The following is a 20552-nucleotide window of genomic DNA, read 5'->3' on the forward strand; positions in this document are numbered from 1 at the left end:
GAAAGATCTGTCTGCAGTTACAATGATGTCAGTCATAGAGTCTGAACCATTTAGCATAGTTTCTTCTGAATCCAGTCATGGTCTAAGGTAAATTAAAAGTACATCAACGTTGGGGGGAGGCAGTTTGTTTCTTTTTTCTAATAATAAGTCTTTACTAACTAGCTCCTCATGGATTCACATTTTGCTTTGGAGTGATGACTGAAAGACTTGGATTTGGCATTGTTAGTAAGGTATGTAAGGATCCATTCACAGCAAAGAGGTACCAATGATGTAAAAAGGAAACTATAGAAAGCTGCTGATAAAAAAAAAAAGGAATGAAAAAGTAATCATCTCAAAGTTCTGTATTACTGTATCAGGAAAAACAGGCCTGTCAATAAGAGAGAAATTTGAGGATGTTAATTTCTGTAGGTGGAGGAATAAGGAATTATGAAGATAGGCTGGAATTATCTGTAGAGTTGAGTTGTTTTTCTAGCCTGGAACCTATTTTTGCATTTTTTGGTGAGGGGATTGCCATCTTTTGATTTTTACTAGACAAGAAGTTTTGAGTAAAGACTCATGAGTTTTTGGATTATGGTAAAAGTCCAGCAAGCTACAGAAAACCTTTTCAGTTCTAACTCAAAAACATTAAGAGGTAATGTTCCACGGGGGAAATGGTTTCTTAAAATAATACAAAAATATATTATCACTATGTATATGTCACTTGGCCAAGTAGTGACAAATGAACTACACCAGAGGAGGTTCATAGGGCTACGTAGCTGCTGTACATACTGAGTGGTAAAGAAAATTTAGAAAAGGAAGGGGATATTGATATGAAATTGCAAAAATACAATGATAAAAATATGAGTAATTCATATTTCAATTCATAAATCAAAAGTCTGAGATTCCTCTGAATAGTGATAATTGTTCTTGCCAAAGAATCTGAGAACATTGAAAGAGGTTGTTCCTACAAAAAAACCCACAAAAAACAACAAAAAAGAAGGACAACTGAAAGGTCTTTCTGCTCTGTGTTTTGAGAACTTAGTAAACTGGAAAGCTTATGGAAGCTACATCAAACACTTAGCAGCTTCAGAAGGTGCATGTCTTTGATTCCTACATAAGCATACTTCCACCATATATATCACCTTTTTATACTGGTAGTATACCATATCATAATTTTCAAACAGTATTAGATTATGTAATGAGGGGGTTTTATGCATTGTGACCTTAAGTCACACATATAAAAATAACACACTTTTATCATAGATCTTCCTGAGTTTTTAACTAGTAACTGTAGAATTTTAATTCTTATTCAATGGCTTTAGCACAGTTAATTTAATGACACTGTGGTAAAATTTAAGTTACACATTCCCACCTTTAGGTTCCTGCGAACATAGGCAAAGAGGTCATAGTCAACGAGCATAATATAAAAAGCATATTGGTGACTATACAGAGATGAAAGGCTAAGGTGGCAGGGGTAGAAAAAAAAATATAGTATTATATGAGGTCCAGTGAAGTGTTACAGATATTAATGTTGGTGTAGTTTTACTAAATATTTTTAATAATCTGTTAAACATAGAATATTAATTAACTTGGAAGCTATTATTTGTGAAAGTTTAAAAACAGAAACTATAGAGATATTTTTTAAAAGGGGTTTTGCAAGAAGAAAGTGGAACGGAAGGGCAAGGGTTAGGAACAGTAGCTGTATATAGCCACTGAAAAGAAAACAAGAAATACAGGAATCTTCTATGTACATATCTGAAATATACTTCTATGGAAGTCAATAACATTAGATTAACTTGATTTTCACTGGTGCTAGTGAACTGCCATGGCAAAACTGGTGTTATACACAACTAGATCATATCAGAAAAAATTCTCTCACAGTGGTAAATGGGTTTACAGTTTGCAAGCAGTGATGGATCATTCGTGCTGCTCTCTTTTATAAGTATTCTGAAATTCTTGCTTCCTCTCTACCATTTGTTAAGAAGAAATATACTGAAGCCAGCACAACTGTTTTCATCCTATTAAAAGCTCTTAGCCTTTAAAACTTGCTGGCAGTGCGTGGACAGCCTAGCAGGAATAGCTTTTTGCATGCACAAACTACTAAAAGGTTTAAGGACTACCTGGGGACAGCTACTTGATGCAGGCTAAAATCCAGCAAGGGACTAACTGCTTAACAACATAGCTGGTTGCATCCCAGTGCTTTCCCAGGGAGCGTTACAAAGCAGCTTTTAATTTAGTCGTGCAGGTAAATCATCTGCCCTAACTGGTGTACCACCCATACAGGCAGGATAAGGGGAAACTTGCTTTTTGTGCTGTCCTAGACATTCCTCTGCTCTAAGAACCTCTCTTGGTCCATGGCCAGCCACTCCAATCCTTTCTGGGCGGCTCTGGCTCATGCATGTCTGCATCTGTGTGCCCAACTGGCAAGGGAAATGATCTAACAAAAAAACAGCCTTGGGAAATAAGGGACTATCTTTCAGATCCCTAAATCTTATCATTGTAAAGCAAGAGGTCTGAGATGAGGGAAGGAAGTTTCAGTAATTTAATTTTGTCCCTGAAACCAGACCTGACTGAACTCAGAGGTAGCAAAAAATCAAATCTCTTGCCTAAGGTCCACAAAGCAGGAAAGACTGTTTCTTTAATCACATTCTCTGCAAGAGGACATCCATAAAGACTAAGACTTGTTTAGGAGCATGGCCAAAATCACTGTGTTGTCAAAACTCATGTTGTGTAATATGATCAATTAGTAAAACAGTGCTGCTTTTGAACAAAGATCCTTTTTTGTGAAGGGATGATCTTGTCATTTGTTTTTACTATTTTGTCAAGGTTATTATTGTTTCCTTTTTCTATTTTGTAACCAGATCTGTAATTCCCATTATGAGCCTGCCACAGCTAAATTAGACCATGATTTATGCAAAAATTGAAAAGAAGTGACTTGTGGAACTCTCTCAGGAAGACAAGAGTTTCTGTCATGAAGTTTTTTTAATGTCCTCAGCAGTTTCTATCTTCACTACTTTTTTGATCATTAAATTGCCACTTGGGAATCTGGGGATCAGCTGGTGGCATGAAGTTAAGTGTTTAAATTCCCAAGAATTTTAAATTAAGTTTCTATTAAGGACAAATTATGCTGAAAGTCATAGTCTGAAGAGCCTTAAGCAAAGAAAAACCTTTAGGCGACTGATGACTTGTCATATTCTGCCTGTGTGCTGCAAAAACAGGCAGCCATTTATAACAGCAAAGAAGCAAATCATGGTTAGAATCAGAATTCATGAACTATTTGCTCAAGTGATAATTACTTCTGTAAGCAGATATTCAAGGCATATGTAGAAGATCAAATATCTTGTGGTTGTTAACAACTTTAAAAGGTTGAGTTCCTCAGCTTTTTTTCTTTTCAGTAGGGCTGTAGGATATATATCTGTATATATATGGGATACCTAACAGTTCAGTAACTGAGAAAACAAGCAAGAAATACAGCTGTATAGAAATACCAAAACACTGAGTCATGCAGGGTGGGACTCAGCTCCTGAAGTATAAAGTGGTCCAAAACCTCCACATGGGCTTGGTGGATACTTCAGAGTAATTACTTGAGACTGACAAAGCAGCTGGCAGCCAGGGAGGTTATTGTAATGAACCCTGTATCTGTTTTTACACAATTAAATGCTATTTGAACTGAAAATTGGCAAGATATGGCAGAACACTTCCTCAAATATCAACTTAATGAGTAAATAGAATGACTTTCTAATATAATGTATAGTTCAGTGATATGTTACCTAAACATACACATCTTTATTGGCATTTAGCATTATTCCCCTAAAAAGAGTCAGCAAGTGTCTAAATAGCTGTATAACAGTATATAAAGCACCGTATTAAGGAGAAATAATAGGAAGTATTGTCCTGAATACCATTCCTGGGAAGAAAGACTGAGATGCTTCAGTTCTGAGAAATCATTTTGAATCCTGGAAATAACAATTCCCTTGAATATAATCACAGGATTAATTTGGTAGTCTATGGGAAATGTTATTTCTCAAACTAATTTGTTAAACTGGTATGTGGCCATTTTCTTTGGTTATTTTGCTGGGGTCACAAAATAAAATCTTCAAACTGCTTAATAATCTGCTCCTATAGTTGGATTAATTCTCAAGGTCTTTCTTTATTACCAGGAAAAGAAATAAATATAGTGCTTTCACCAAAAAGTGGAAGGGCTGAGCTATTGTGACTGATCCCACAGATGAAGAAAAGCTTGTGCCAGATGCAAGTTGAGCCTGGTGCAAATTAGGGACCAACACACAATTGTCACAATTGTTACAGAGTAATCTACCATCCATTTGTCCTGGTTTCAGCTGTAACAGTTATTTTTTCTTCCTAGTAGCTGGTGCAGTGCTGTGTTTTAGCTTCAGTTTGAAAACAATACTGATAACACACCGATGTTTTAATTGTTGCTCAGTATCCTGATCAAGGACTTTTCATTCTCTCATGCTCTGTCAGTGAGGAGGAGCACATGAAGGCAGGAGGGAGAAGACACAGGACACCTGACCCAAACTAGCCAAAGGGGTATTCCATACCACAGCACGTCATGCCCAGTATATGAACAAGGGGGAGTCACCAAGAAGGGACCTATTGCTGCTTGGGTTGGGCTGGCTGTCGGCTGGAGGGTGGTAGCAGTTGCATTGTGCCTCACTTGTGGTTTTTGAGCTTTAATTTCTTTTCTTGTTTCCTATTATTATTATCATTATTGTTTGTATTCTTTCTATTATCAATATTGTTTACATTATTTTAGTTACTAAACTGTTCTTATCTCAGCCTTCACGCTGCACAGGTTTCAGTTTAAACAACCATTACATACAAGTTAGATGGAACTGAAATTCTTATGAAAAGTTACTACCATGATTATGGAAAAACATATAAGACATACTTCTGTTACATGTGAATACGTGTTCCCATTTAAAAGCAACATGCACTAACTGAAGCATTTTATATAATTGAATAAAAAATTTACCTCCAAACTGAAATATTTTTTCTTTTTTCTCCTTTGAAACACCCTTCTTTTTTCTTTTCTCCCTTGATTGTCTTTTTTTCATAGCAACTGAGCTAAAATGCCATTAAAATACGAACTTACAATGGAAACACTGACAGATCCTTAAATACAGTAGAGTGAAGAATAAAACTGTAATAAGAACCTGTCAAAACTGAAAATGAAGGAGTCTGAGAGACCAGAGGAATATTAAAACATGTCCATTTCTATGTTTTTGAATGATGATATTTTTAGATTTAAGTGCTCTATGAGTTTCCACTAATTGCATAGCAAAGTGTGACAGATGAAATATGTAGGTATACAGGAAAACTACTTTAGCTCAGATTTCAGTAGGTAAAAGGCAATAGTTTCACGCTTCCCTGTGTCTCTGTCTAGCAACACTATAGCAATCCTGTATTAGTATTTGGAATTTAATGTTCCTATACCAGATGTCTTTCTTCTCTTTGGCTTCCTTCACAGCTGTTGAATGTTAGAGAAACATAACTGAAAGAACACAAAATGTTGCAAACAGGTAAAGGCAAAACTTCACAGGTTGAATTCACTGCCCCATGTACTATGTTACACACAGCTCGAACACTTTGTCCCCTCCAGTGAATTTATCCTTGGTTTAGTACCTACAGACAATGATTCTTGAAGGGTATTATTTAGTGTCTTCCTGTTCTTCATAGGTCAATGTGCAACTTGAAGTCTTATATCCACAGGCCTACAAAATCATGATTTCCTTGTTAATATTTCTCCATGTTTTTAATGCCTGATAGCTTCACAAATATTTGTCTTCCTATTTTCAGTGTCCACTTTTTTGATATGTGATATTTAAAAACTGACTGTCAGAGCTCATACTATTAACATCCAGTACTTCATTGTTCGATGTGCAGCTCCTACAGGCTTCTCTATTGGCTGCACAGGCACACGTTACTGTGTGAATGAAGAACATCTCAAGCCGACAGTAACTTTGCTACACAACACTAAACAGCAGGCAAGTTTTGTATGAGTAACAGCTCCATTCTATGAATTTTAGTGTCCAAGAAGGTTTGTGGCAAACCTGAACAGAGAATGTAACATGTCATGGAAGAAATATTGATATTACTTTACTATATGGCCATATTTATTATAGATAAGAGCCTCCCAGCTGATCAACACACTGATCAACTAATACACACTCTGATGGGAAGGAATAAGGAGACAGGCAAACTCTTCTCAGTGGTGCCCAGTGACAGAAGATGCAATAGGTACAACTGACATAAAGGTTATCCTTGGAGGCAGTAAAAACTACTGGACACAACCTTGACCAAGGTGTTCTAGCTGACCTGATCTGAATAGCGGGGTTGAACCAGATGGCATCCAGAGGTCCATGCCATCCTCAGCTGTTCCATGACTCCTTGACATCATATGGAATAAAAAGATTTTACCAGCTGGCAATCAATAAAAAAGCAACCACGACGGATACTGCAGGAATAAGGATTTTAAGGTTTGTATCCTGGCCAAATCCAGGCCAGGCTATTGCATTCAAACTATTTAAAATTCCCTCTGCTGATTAACCTGCCCAAAATTAAGTACAAGGAAGAAGTTATTTACTGCGAGAAATGTGAGACACTGGCGCAGGTTGCCCACAAAAGTTGTGGCTGTCCCATCTCTGGCAGTGTTCAAGGCCAGGCTGGACAGGGCTTTGAGCAACCTGATCTAATGGAAGGTGTCCCTGCCTGTGTCAGGGTGTTTGGAACTGGATGATCTTTAAGGTCTCTTCCAACCCAAACTATTCTATGATTCTGCGAGGTTTTCTTCATCCTACCTCCAGAACCCTTCAAACAGAAATTGAATGCAGGGAACTACCTATAGGAAAAGCGGCTGCATTGAAGTGGCAGGTGGAGTATTGTTACCATTTGTCTTCCTCACAGAAATGTTTAACACATTGAGGTCCTGAGGAAAAGTTAACCTTTGACCTGGGTGGATGAATATAAGCAATTGTACAATGGACACAGAGAGACTGGCACTGCTGTTCTGCTCATGGTGGTCTATTGTGCATATGACCTTCAGAGACTGCTAATGTTCTGCAAAGCTTATTCTGGCAGAAGGAGAAAGTTTAGACTGTGCCATATGGAAAGGGAGCAGTCAATAAATGCAGAACCAGATTATCAGCGCATACATGTATGTTTAGACATCACTGAATTTAGGGAGTTTTTTACACTACATATTAATCCGCACACAAATTCAGATATACAAAAAGTGTTGATAAAATAGGTATTATTATTAGATAAGCTTCAAAAGGAAAAGGAACAAAAGCAAAATAAAGCAGCACAAAATTAGCACTATGAAAATCCTGTGTCCTCAGTTACCTATTTGTTGGTTTAATTGTGCCTTTTTTTTTTTTTTTTTAATTTCTTGGTGGTCTGAATGGAGAAGAAAAACCAAAGACTGAATAGAACCCTTTGCGCTGCTAGAGTGCTTTTGATTGATTTTATTTTAACTATAATTAATGGATATGGAAATAATGAGTTAAGAGTGAAAAGTCAATGTAATTTTAATGAGAAAATATTTTAGACACAGAAGAAAAGAACAGATGAGCAAAGACTTACAATGCTTTTTAATACCTATGACTCTTCAAGCATATCTGTTTAAACATCAGCTTTAGTCACTACTATTGGATAATCTATACAAGAAATGCAGATGAATTTAAGAAAGCAATGAAAACAGGGATTACAGTTGATGGATTAATGGCTAACAAAAAAATGTGCATGATTAGAAAATACCTGCATTTATGGAAGCCTGAAAACAGGGACTGAAATAATTTATAAAAAATGTTTGTCCAGAATTTAATCATTGACTTCATTAACATTGCTCATTATTTATATCGATGTAACTGACAGCAGACTCCAGTTTATTCTATTGCATATTATAAAGTATACTGTCTACATAAAATAATAATAACTATCACTTTTGTTGTCTTCTTTTAGCTTGATATTTTATAAGTTTAATGAAATATTTAATTGAAAACTCTTCACTCACTTTCTGATCTGAATTGTCTGGGTCTGAGTCTTGTTTAGAAGTTGAGGCTAATATAGTAAATGAGTGGTTGATTACAAATTAAGAAGTATCTGATTGGAATATTTCAGAAATCTCACAAAAATGTTAGTCAATCACCATCTTGCGCAAGGGCCCAAGTCTTCCTATTTAGGATCTAAATCAAAGTTCCATCAAAACATTTTATTACAAGCCATAGACTTATTTTTTCAGACTTGGATTCCAATCTAATACACCTCTCTATAAAATAAAGACTACTTATGAGCTAAAAAATTCAAAAATTAGTTACAAAATTCTTATGGACTAAAGACCTTGATGTTCAAATCAATAACCAGAGTATAGTTTATTGCAGGCTTCCACAAATGGCTCACAGTCATCTATAAGTCTTTGAGGTACTATAGTCCAGGGAAAAGTGGTTAGTAAAGATAGTTAATTTTAATTATTATGAGATGACTAATGAAATGTGCAGCTTAAATACAGTTTTGTACCTACACAATTCCCATTGCTGTTGTGCTCAGGTGTGTTCTAATTCCAATTAGAAGATTAGTATAGCAATAGGTTTTTTCCCTCCTCTTAACTTTCAGGTGAAAATACTGATGAATTTACATTTGTTTAAATGCATTAACAACACACAACGATATATGAAAGAGACTTGAATTTTACATGTAGTTCCTTTCAAATGCTGATAGTGATCACTAAATGTCCTATATCAGTAAGCTTCACAGACTATGCCTTGTTCTTTGGAAGTTTTAATCATCTGCATATTAGTTCTCCAGTAGCATATATTTTATTTAATTAAAATGTGGCTTTTGCAGTGGGTCTTGATCTTTACATCTGGTTGCTAGAATGAATTGTGAATACCTTGGAATCTTTATTAAATAAGTATGTTTCTATAGGAGTAATCTCATTAAATTTAAAACATTTATGAGACTGTAACACCCAGAATGATACTTTTTGACAGCTAATAGTTGTGAATATCCAACTTTTTTTGCTCTATTTTATAGACCTACCACTCATTCAGAATACAGTTCAAAAGAGCTGTTATGATACACAAGTTATAGATATATATTGTTATAATATTCCAAGTGGAATCAAATGATCTGACTGCTTAGAATAATGACTGCCCACCAGGGAAAGCAAACCTAGCATAGACAGAGTGTGTATATGAAGACCTTGAGATGGATAATTTGTTCAAAGGCAAAAGCAGACCAAGAGATGGAGCGCATGAAGACTCCTTCCACAATTATGTTGCCAGGTGCCTTTAGGCTTTTGAATTAATTTGAAACATTTGAGGCTTTCAGACTGCACCATATTCCAGATGCTAGAGTCAAGGTCTGACTGCAGTAAAAACTGTACCGAACTCAGCCTCCTGCTCAGTAACAAATGGAAATTCACTTGAGGTACTTCTGTCAACTAGCTTTTGGTTGGAAGAACACCTAAGGAGGCAAAACAGCTTGAAAGAGGTAGATGACAGCAGACCCACTTAGTCAAATGGAGTTTCTTCTTCTCTGTAGAGGGGAAGATCTCTTTTGTGTTGACCCTTCTCTAAGAGATATAGATAAATGAAGTAAATTCCTTTTCTGGGCTGGCAGACTTAGCAAAAATAAAACATAACATGCACTTGGTACAAGCATTCTAGAAGCAGAATGAGCTGTGGCAGAAATAAAAAGATATATTCTGCTGTTCTATCCTTGCCCTTCCTTTTCATTTATTCAAAATGCCTTTTTTTTTCCTTTTTTTCCCCCCAAATCTCTGATGGTTTAGCATTCCATGCAAACTCATCACATGACAGATCCTTATTTCTTTTTGCTGGGATTTTTATCAGCAGTCTATGAAGAATGCCCATTTTAAAAGTATTTACGTGTGCTCATCATGTCACATTATTCCTTTTTAAAAATGTTTTACAGAGTTCCTTTCCCATGTTTCCTTGCCAGAGTGATCAAAACATGGAAACATACATACTGCCTCCATTGGTTTACATTTCATTTCCCGAAATCGCAATAGGCTTCCTCATTTCCTCTTCAAACAAATTCTATTTTAAATGCCATTTGTTTAAAGCGCACTGTATGTAGAGGTAAAACTGAGTTACACTGAAACTGATATTCCCCTCTCCCCACCCCTCTATAAACAGTAGATGCAGAGGAACTGCTATGAATGACACAAGATACTCTCTGAACAACAGACTAAAAATTAAGTTGAATACAACCCAAATATTTTCAAATATCTGAAACAGTTCAGCCAGCTTTTTATCTTCCATATTTCATGTCATGAAGTGAAAACAGTTAACTCTGTAGCCACAAAACAGAGACATCAGTCTTACAATATTTGATATCAGAATCTTTGTAATATCATTCTGTCATCTTGTCAATATGTACTATACAACTCATACCTGTTAGCAAAATGTTGTATATAATGCTGTTTTGCTCTGCCCTCCTCCCTCTCAACCCAATGTGGCATGAAATGTTACCCATTTTTCCTTCTCAGAGCAAAAAAAAATATGTCATGAGATGAAAATAAAACTCACCTGAATGAAATGGTTTTAGCAGCTAAGAAGTATAGATGCACTTTACTGCTTGCATCTGTATTGCACAAACGAACAAACAGGACTTGCTTTTATCTTTTTGACTAATGTCATACAGGTCACTTTAAATGGTTCAGTCACATACATTACCAGAAAGAAGATTGCTCTGCGTACTTAAAGACTATGTTCAGGGTGGCAAAACTAGTCTAGTGTACAGACATGCAATCTTGTAAAGTGCCATTACAGCTGGCAGTAGTAACCTGTAGTGCTTAGAGTAAGTTTAATATACAGAGCCGGACAGACCTTATTTGATTAAACATATCCTGTTAAACAGATGTGCTGCTGAGTACAGAAATTACTTTTATGATTAAATCCTATAATGAAATCATATTTTTCTTCTCTCAATCATTTTAAAGCTATTCTTAGATTTCCATTGCGATCAAGCTGCAAATGTGCCTTATTAAAATTATTTCAAATTAATAAGCACATTTGATATTTTATGCAGTCCTGACTAGTTCAGCCTCTATGCTTTTGATAGTGTACATGTAACTGAAGCATTTCTGAAATTAGTAACAGAAAATAGAGAAAAAACCCAAAATAATAACAATTTTCATTTCTCTGCATCTCCAAAGAATTTTAAGATTCTTCATTTCAATATTGTGGAAATAATAAAGTCACTACTGTCAGACGAATCAGCTTGACAGAATTATTATTTCATACCCATGCTAACATATGCATGTTCTTGTCACTTGTATTTTCATATCCTACCACAGAATCAAACACACAAACACAGTATTTAGTTTACTGAACAGGCATCTGACCTCTTACTCTCCCTTATTGCTTTGTCTCCTTTCTTCCAAGTGATAGTTGGCTTTGGAGAGGCTTGTGGCTTGCACTCAATGAGAACTTCTTGGCCCTTGGTAATAATTATTGTTTTCCTCATTTGATTGAGTGGGAAAGTGGGAGCTGAAGCTGTTAAAAAGAAGTGTGTTAACTCTACACAGAACAATCAGTTTCCTTTTTCATTAAATTTTAATAGAAGATTAGAATAATAACTTTGATTTGGAGGAAATGATTACACTGCAGATTTGATGTAATTTTACAAAATATTTAAAAACAATCAGGAGCCAAGACTAGGTGACAGATATACAACTTAATCCAGTTATGAATTAGTGAGATGTCGAGATGTCCCTTACATCAGAACCAAAGTAAGATCACTTATGAAATTCAACAACTTTAGAAATTAAATACCGTAGCTGATTTAGCTACATCTTTTTCCAAGTCTTCGGATTTCATGGACAACTTCTTAGAAGTAACTAGTTCAAAATGAAAAGTTTAAATTCCACAACTATACCAAATGCACTCTCTAGAGTTAATTCTGATAAAAACTATTACTTAGAGAAATTTTATGTTTTTTTTTATTGCACAGTATTCTTCTGAATACTTTCAGTTGAAAAGTGAGAACACAGTAGAAGATATTTAACTATGTCTTGTTCTTAGCATTTCACTTTTCAAGAAGTCCCACTGATCACAATACATGATAAACGTATTATAAAATTACAATACGTAACACACATGTCCCAAAATGACACTAATTACTGGGATTTCACATGAAGAAAGGACTTTTGTTTTCAAGTAATCTCATTTGTCTGTGTTTTTCTTAGACCTGTTTTGCAAAACCAAAGCCCCCTCTGTAACTACCTCAGCTACAGATATAGGAATATATGACACCCCATTGCCTCAAATATGTAGAAATTTTCTACTGTTACTTTGGGTAATTTTCATACCAGAGCTATTTATATGGGTAGTTTATTTTGTTATTTTCCCTTTAATAATCCAGAAAATCAAACAGAACTGCTTCTTTAATACAACAGAATGGTTAAAATTTAACAAGGGTACAATTTTACAAGTGACAAAACCAAAGGCTGATTTTACTGCAGCAACATACAATGTCCATTTCCAGTAACAGAGAAAGTGTATAACTACCTGTTTCATAATATATGTAAAAAAAACTAACAAGAAAATCTTGCAAGCAACAAGGACCGACTGAATCACAAATGACAAAGGAAAGTGATGGAAAGAGAGCTACCACTGTCTGTGGGTTTTAATATGGCTAGACAGAAATATTTTGAAGAGCTATCAGTGAAATTCTAAAGTTGGCCAGCTGGCAAATAATGGAAATCTTCTAGACAGATTCTTCTTCAGAAGAACCAAATCTTGGCTGAAATGTAGTGTTATTATTTCAGTAAATTCAGATTTCTTATTCATTTGGGAGTTTACATGAATGATTCTAGATGCAGGTTTTGAAATATGCAAGGTTTGAACAGTGCAGAGACCTCTAATATCTGATTTGGCCACTGAATTACTCTGACAGATACGCGTCTTCCAGCTATACAGCACTTTAACAAAGATCATGAGACTCTTACAAGTCTGCCTTACTTAACCCTGGGGAAGTCTTCTTATCACTATTGTCTAATTGTATGCTACCATAGTTTGCTTTAAGAAAAACTACAGTGTTCAAAAGACATGCTTCAAGTTTTCTTCCTTAAGCCCCCACTTCAATTTTTTAATAACAAAGTTTTTACTATATTTCGAGGTAGCACTATGTAGTGCATTTGCTTTACTATGGATGATATTAGCTGAAGTATGTCATTTCCAGTATTCAATCGGTCCTGATGACTTCATAGAAAATTTTTAAATTTTTGAAATTGAGATCATACTTAATTACCTTTGAATAACAGCCTTGGTAGAAATAATTTAATTTTAACAGAGACTAAAATACATTTCTTTTCTCTAAGTTTCCTCTCTTCACTTATTTTTGAGGGGCTAAAAACTATTTTTCATTTATTTGAACTGGAATGCCTTATATGAGAATTTTTCACAAAATGTAACCAAGTCAATTATTTATGAAAAAAAAAAAAAAATCAGTTAATAGAAGGATCTGTGTGCTCTTGGGCAATAAAGGACCCACTGATATATAAATAAGAAAGAGTAAAAAGGAGCCCACTTTCATTGCTCTGCTCCATTTGGACTGGCAGAAACTGTTCCTTATCAAAACAGACCAAGAACAAGTATAATTATCCAAGGGAAAAGAAATAATGGTCTGTTCTCTTTCAATAATACTCACCTAAAATCTTCAGCTCAGCACTGGCATAAATGGTACCATACTTATTTTCTGCTAAGCACTGATACATTCCAGCATCTGAGACATTCACACTGTGGATCACCAGAACACCATTAACCATCTCAATCCTGTTCTGTAATGGAATAGTAATAAAAAAAAAATCTATAAAAGCAAACAAGCACTGGAAATTTGCTGTGTTATTTGCTTCAGGCAAAGGGACAAAAGACATTATTAAGCTAAAATAAAACTGAGCAACAAATTTCCTTGGGATTCCCTTTTTTTTTTTTTTTTTTTTGTATAAGGAATGACAAGGATAAAACAGATGGGGGAAGGAAGAAAAAAAAAATCCAAAAATATTTAAAAATAAACATTTTTCAGTGCAAATTCACCATCTCCAAGGCCCACTTCTGTCTGTTTGCTTGTTAGTCTACTATTAACCTTACATGATTTTTGAAAGCAGTTCATCCTGGGAACTTTAATGAGACAAGAAGTCAGTTGTGGGTGTCGCATATCTGATGATCTTCACATCTCTCGCAAATGTTTGGTTTCAGTCACTGTATTACATTCATAAATATATATGTGTAAGATTTTTCATATGAATAAGAGTGAAAGGGCCTAATTGTCTTCATCATTAGTGCAAATTCATTATTTTAAAACTCCACTAGCAGAAAACAGTTACCACAGCTGAAAGAGAAGGGCATTGTAAGCTGTTTAAGGAAATGTATACTTCACGAGCTGTATAATTTGAACTGCTATAAAATACCTCCAGATTTCATTATTGCAATTGTTGGAGGTGTAATCAAAAATTGATAAAGTGTATGGGAATGCAGAGGACACTGTGAAAACAAATTCTCTCTGTTAAAAGCACCCAGTTTAAACTGAAATTTAATTTGAAATTTCAGAGCCTGTTGCAACTAACAGTTTGAAAATCAGAAAACCAGAAAGAAAAGATATTGAAATTGCTTCAATTTCAGGACTAATAACTCTATCTATGGAGGCAGAAATGGATAAAGTCATATAACCTTATTTTCAGTGCCTCACAACTTGAAAAGTAAGCTATGTTTATGTTTCCTTTCTCATTGTTTGCATAATCAGTTAATGTTCACAAATGGAAGTGGCATTCACTGAAAAGGAAATCATTACATCTTTTATATTCATAAATCCTTTCTGTGAATTCATTTCCAAATGAAGACATTTTCTCCCAGAATTGAACAGCTTTATTTTAATCTGGAAAAATAAATAAATCTATAAAACTTTTATCTACTGTAAATAATTTGACACTATAAAAATGTAAAGGTGTTAGGCAAAAACCCACATGATGTGGGCTGACCTGTTGACAATTCAGTAAGAGAAAAATGAACAAAATGAAATAAAAGACAGCCATGCCATGTGTGTTCTTTTAGAAAGAAATGAGAATTTTGTTTAGACCTAATTCTAAAATACATTAGTAGTTGACTGTAGTTAAAGACTTCACATTCTAGGAGCTTTATATGGAGCATTTGAATGGTCTTGATGACGAGTCCTGTTATAGGGAATTCATGGAGTTGGAAACAGATGAAAATAAGTCATTGTACCTTTTATATTAGCTTGCTAGTGTTTTGAGAAGTAGGATTATGCACAAGCAAAATGTGGTAAATCTCATAATAACATGATATGACATGACATAACAGCATAACATAACGTAACCTACATTGGGGAAGGTGAAGGAATGTGATTCAGCAAATAAAGCACTTTTTTGAGTTGCTACTATCTATTTATTAAAAATGAAAAAAGAGGCACAGTACCATTTTCTAAAAAAGAAACTAACAAACACAGAAAACAGTAATTTCTAAAGTGCTTTTCATTACTTTCTTTAACAGGCTTTATCTGAATAAAAGAGAAACATGCAACATACTGGTGACTCCTTGTCTAATGTACCTGTGGCCAGAGAGGAACTCCATTTTTCAGCCACTGATATGTGGGCCTTGGCTTTCCAGTGGCTTTACATTCCCATCGAAGCTGATCTCCACTGTCTAATTGAGTATCGTTAAGTTTCTCCACCCAATGTGGGTAGGCTGCAAGAAAAAATACCATACTATATACAAAGGGTATAAACTGTAAGTCTCTAGCTGATGTGCAAAAACCTAATCAATTAAAAAGCTTAAATTATAGCCTTTATAGAGTTTTGTTTACTCTGAGAATGAAGCACATTTAAATAAACAGCCAAAACCAAAAGTTATAAAATAAACAAAATTCCATAACTTTACAGGAAATGCTGTAATGGCACAAGGAAGTGAGCAGTATCATGTCAAGGCATAGAAATATTTTTCATTTCATAAAGTTCAGTGGATTAAATTACAGTACTATCTATTCATGCATTAATTATTACTGCATTTAAGAGCATTTGTTTGGTAGTCACAATAGCGTATTTAGTGACTTTTCAAGACCTAAGCTATTTAAATTTTGGAAAGTAGGCCAGTCATCACAGACTTTGTTTCATGCAGTTTTCTCAGTTTACTAGGAAATCATGATTTATTCAGCTAGGAATAACTGGGCATGTGGTAAGGTATTTGCACATAGTTTTGTTAAAGTGTCTTGAGTTGAAATCCATTTGAAAATGCTTGCAATGTTTTAAAGCACAGAACCCATGAGATTTTTAGCATTCATCAGAAACATATACTACACAATAAAACAACTAGTCTTTTTTAAAGGTAAACAGTTGGCAGGTATGTATGTGATCATTAGTATCATCTAAATTTCATGTAATAATCTATTAAAAAACAGACCTTTAATGCAGCAGCTCATCAGACAGCTATATGTAGAATCTTATAAGGTTGGAACACTTTGTATGACTCGTTGAGGAACTGAGCATTCATATGCAGGAATAAAACTGTATGTTTAAAAGCCATCTTTTGTTTTTTCACACTGTAGCCATATTGATTTTTACAGCAAAGACAATGATAAATGAAATTGATTAATGATATTAAGTGTTGAGTTGTGGGTTTTTTTAGTTAGCAAAGAATAAATAGCTAAAAGGTCTTCATTGCTAAAAGAATGTAAAATTCTGCTTGGTATGAATAGAAGTCCAGATCTGTCACAATGAAATCTCTGCTTCAAACATCAGATAATTGATAATGTACTTAAACATGGAGAAATGAATGTAAAAATAAATCTTTGAATCTAGCTGGCTTTTGACAGGTCACCAATCAAAGATGTGAGAAGATATGAAAAGGCATGGCAGGTGACTAACTGCTTCTAGCTTACATTTCGTGCATGCATGATAAAGAAAGTGAAGGAGGTGTCTATTATTCCTAAGCAGAGAATCGTCTGCTTCAGAGTCCCTGATGAGACAGTTGTCAGAAGCTGGAAACAGTAGAAGAATCACTCATATCCCTTTTAGTAGAGGAAAACAGAGATAAGAGTGACTGAATCTCACTCCCAAACCCAAGACCAAAACCATCTGCTCCCTTATTATTCTTATTACAGTCAAGGCAATGCATGACATGCTCCATATGTGCTCCACTGCACTGAGTTACTTGATTATTAAATTATATCAAAGGGTCCCATGAAATTCTCAGAAGCAGCTTGCAACAGTCCCTGCTCACTTTTTTGTCTACTAATTGTCCTAAAAATATAACCCTATTGCATATTTGATGCTATTGTTTTATTTTTGATGGTTTTGGTATGCACAAAAGGAGCATGCTAAGAAGTAATTGTTTCCTTTGAAAATGAATAAGCTAATAAGATTCTGGAAGATGTGACAGTTCAATGTGTAACTAAAAAAACATAGAAGTTAACCAGCGGTGCCATAAAATCATGAAGTTTCAAAGAGGTGCTAAATAGTTCCAATGTATATTTCATTCTTTTTATTATTTTGATTTTCTGATAATTCTACCAAATGACCCAGAGCATATCTAGTTTCATTTTACACGGTGAATTTGATCTCATCATGAACCAGAGCATTCAGAACCAGTCAGCAACTGCTTTCTCTTAAATAAAACTGTTTTTCCCAGCCTGGCTGCAGAACTGTTCTCCTTACTACACAACTGTCATTCCCTATCCTCTGTCTTGATAGCATAGTCATAGCACAGGCTTTCCTCTGTAACCACATACTTGCAAATAACAGTGCTATGACAGATTGGTATTAGCAACCTTTTTCATTAGTTGGGGTATTTCTACCCTGTATTTTCTCGTACAACCTAAATGGCCTTTGGATTCACAGATTCCCACACCTTTGAGAAAAAGGTAGCAAAGCAATAGGTAGATGTAGCAGGGATAGAGTTAAACACATGACTGAGATAAATATTTCTATAGCTATTGGGTTTCCTTTTCTCCCTCTATGTGATCTTTTGCCACAAAGGGCTCCGTCTCTGCTCATATGGTCACTTTTCATAACATCATAACGCTTAAAAAAGTGAAACTTGGTGCAAAAATTCTAACTGATATACATGCAGGCAAAGGAAACTTCATTCCATGACTGCACTTAATTTTAATTAGAACATATCAATTCTAAGAAGCATTTAAACAGATTTCAAACGTAACATGCTTCTTTTTTCCTTTTTATAAATTCAACATTTACTTTGGGGAAAAAAAATGCGTGTTTGCCTGGGTTTTATCTGTCCAGCAAAGAGTTTTGGGTGAACGTAAGAATAGAAGTATGTGTTTCTTTATTCAGTAGTCTTTATGGATATCGTGCCACAGCTTTACACAGCACTCCTGAGATTTTAAAATCACTGTCCAATCCTTGATTTATTTTATGCTGCATTTCTGCACCTGTTTATTCAAGGATGTCAAAATGTTTTACAAACATAAATTGGCAATAAATCTGCAAGCTTACAGGCCAGTTTTTACACCCTCTGTGCAAAATGAAATTCAGATGCAGAAAACTCAGCCTCCTGTCTCAAATTATTCATCAACATTTTGACTGAGAGAAAATTGAGGACAAAATTTTCAAAGAGAAATGAATTCAGACAGCGTCCTAAAATGTGAGTGAGTACAGAGCTTGGGGTGAAAAAAAGAGTTGTTTTCTGGACACAAAGCTAATTGGGAACTATACAGGAGGAGAAGAATAGGAAATTATTACAGTGAGAAAGATAAGATAGCAAATTTAACCCAAAGGTGCAATTCTGACTACAGAAATCTCTTCCTCTCAAGCCAGGGGGTAACCTGTAGTGGCACCAGTGGATTTTATTCCATACGGATTTCATAAGGAAGTGATTTTTTTTTAAATCAGAATGGTCCATTGCACTGCATCACAGAATGCTCCAGCCCTCAGCTTGTTCCACTCCTCTGTTATGGCAAACCTTCCCTCCTGCTGTAGCAGCAGTTCAGCTCATGGGGCACTACTGTGAGCAGGATCAGAGAACTGGTACAGCCAAAAAGAAAAAGGCCAAAAAAGTGTTTTTGTGGTCTGCTTCATATCCCCACTGGCTGCTCAGTTGGCACTAGTGAGTAGGTAGCACAGAAAAAACCCCAAAAGTTTAAGACTGAGAGAGGGGCAGGAATTGCACAGAACAGCTCCTACCATTAGGAAAAAGCTACTAGCCAGGATTTGTGGTGCAACTGTAATTACAAAACGTTAATGGCTAATTTCTCCACCCAAATTTTAATTGTTGTGCTCTCTTTTCAACTGTAATTACAAAACATTAATGGCTAATTTCTCCACCCAAATTTTAATTGTTGTGCTCTCTTTTATTAATCAATTTGAGCTTGAAGAAAATTTAATCAAAACTTACAAGATGAACACTTCACCTGGGGAAAAATCACACCTCACAAAATAGGTTGCAATGCACATGAGGATGTCTTGCATTGTCAATATTATGTTTTTAATGACTGTCATTTCTACAGTTGAATTGCCATAAAATGCTGAGACTACAACTATCTGAAATTGTCAGCATCCGAAATACCACGTTCTGAACATCCATAGTGTCAGCTGCATCAGGCAGCCATGCTATATCTGGATTGCAGCAGCAGGTAAGAAATGAAAAAAAAACACTGGTTTGTTATTAAATGTGATCAGACAGGCAGACTGGGTGTCTTGGGCTGTCTCCAAAATCCTCTGTGGTGACTCAGATCAGATGCAGCAGATGAAATGAAGAAGATTCAAAACAGACAGTGACTGAGTTCCTACAGATATGCAGATGGTGGGACTGCAGTATGACACAGCTGGTCCTCCAGCCTGCTCTGAAATTTTACAAGAATCCCCTGGAAAGAAATGATGGCCTACATCTGAATTTCTGAGTCAAAATAATCGTTGTGTCCTGGAGGAATAGGATGTCAGTGAAAAGAAAATGAGCTTAAAGGTAAATAATTCATGTTGACTGTTGTTATGAACAAGAGGTAGGGCAGGAAATGCTGTTTCAGGTAATGCCCCTGAATCTTGCCATATCAGCTGTCAGCAAAGGAAAATGAGAATCTTTGAAAGTAACATATGGCTAAACTTTGTGCTGCTAAAAACCTTCCTACCCAAACTCTCTTACATCCCTGGAAAGTGTTGCCGAGATAAGTAGGCCAGTGAGACACTGATGCTCTCTTCAGGAGCGCTGAAGGCTGTAAGAGGCTCACTGGGGAGTATTTAATCTCAAGGCCAAGAAAAGGCACTTTTAAGAGGTTAGTAACAGTTTGTATTTCTGCTGTACTGGAGGTCACTGCTGGTCTCTTCCATCTGAAAGCCCTCTGATGCCTGCTCTGACCTTACTCCCTGTTAATGCATATAGGTGAAACTCTGACTCAGATCTGGTTTTGGCTTATCTCTAAGACAGTCTAAATTATAATAATAGACTTAAGAGAAACTTAATAACATATTAGTCTCACATATCTGTTAATCAGAGGAATGAGACAATCTGAAGTGGACCCCCTTTCTATATTGTTAAAGAAGTTCTAATATTTTTGCAGAAAAT

The 20552-nt window shown here is 35.4% G+C and overlaps 1 protein-coding gene and 1 long non-coding RNA gene across 6 annotated transcripts in view; one reads left to right on the forward strand and one right to left on the reverse strand.

The window, feature by feature from the left end:
- The window catches only part of CNTN5 (contactin 5), a 723743-nt gene that overhangs the window by 105935 nt on the left and 597256 nt on the right, over positions 1 to 20552 (reverse strand). For all 5 annotated transcript variants that reach the window (XM_061457841.1, XM_061457839.1, XM_061457838.1 and 2 more), the window contains 3 exons: positions 15592 to 15728; positions 13678 to 13807; positions 11372 to 11522 (listed from right to left, as the gene is read on the reverse strand). In XM_061457841.1, coding sequence (XP_061313825.1) covers positions 11372 to 11522; positions 13678 to 13807; positions 15592 to 15728 — 418 coding nt within the window. The remainder of the gene's footprint in view (positions 1 to 11371; positions 11523 to 13677; positions 13808 to 15591; positions 15729 to 20552) is intronic.
- Positions 6951 to 20133, forward strand: LOC133271602 (uncharacterized). The gene is made up of 3 exons (XR_009744198.1): positions 6951 to 7156; positions 19501 to 19626; positions 19726 to 20133. It is a non-coding gene; the product is annotated as an uncharacterized LOC133271602 (long non-coding RNA).

Source organism: Pezoporus flaviventris, unplaced genomic scaffold, assembly GCF_033815535.1.
Source record: "Pezoporus flaviventris isolate CSIRO_AGI_PZ_B2104156 unplaced genomic scaffold, CSIRO_AGI_Pfla_v1 ptg000025l, whole genome shotgun sequence".
Taxonomy (NCBI): domain Eukaryota; kingdom Metazoa; phylum Chordata; class Aves; order Psittaciformes; family Psittacidae; genus Pezoporus; species Pezoporus flaviventris.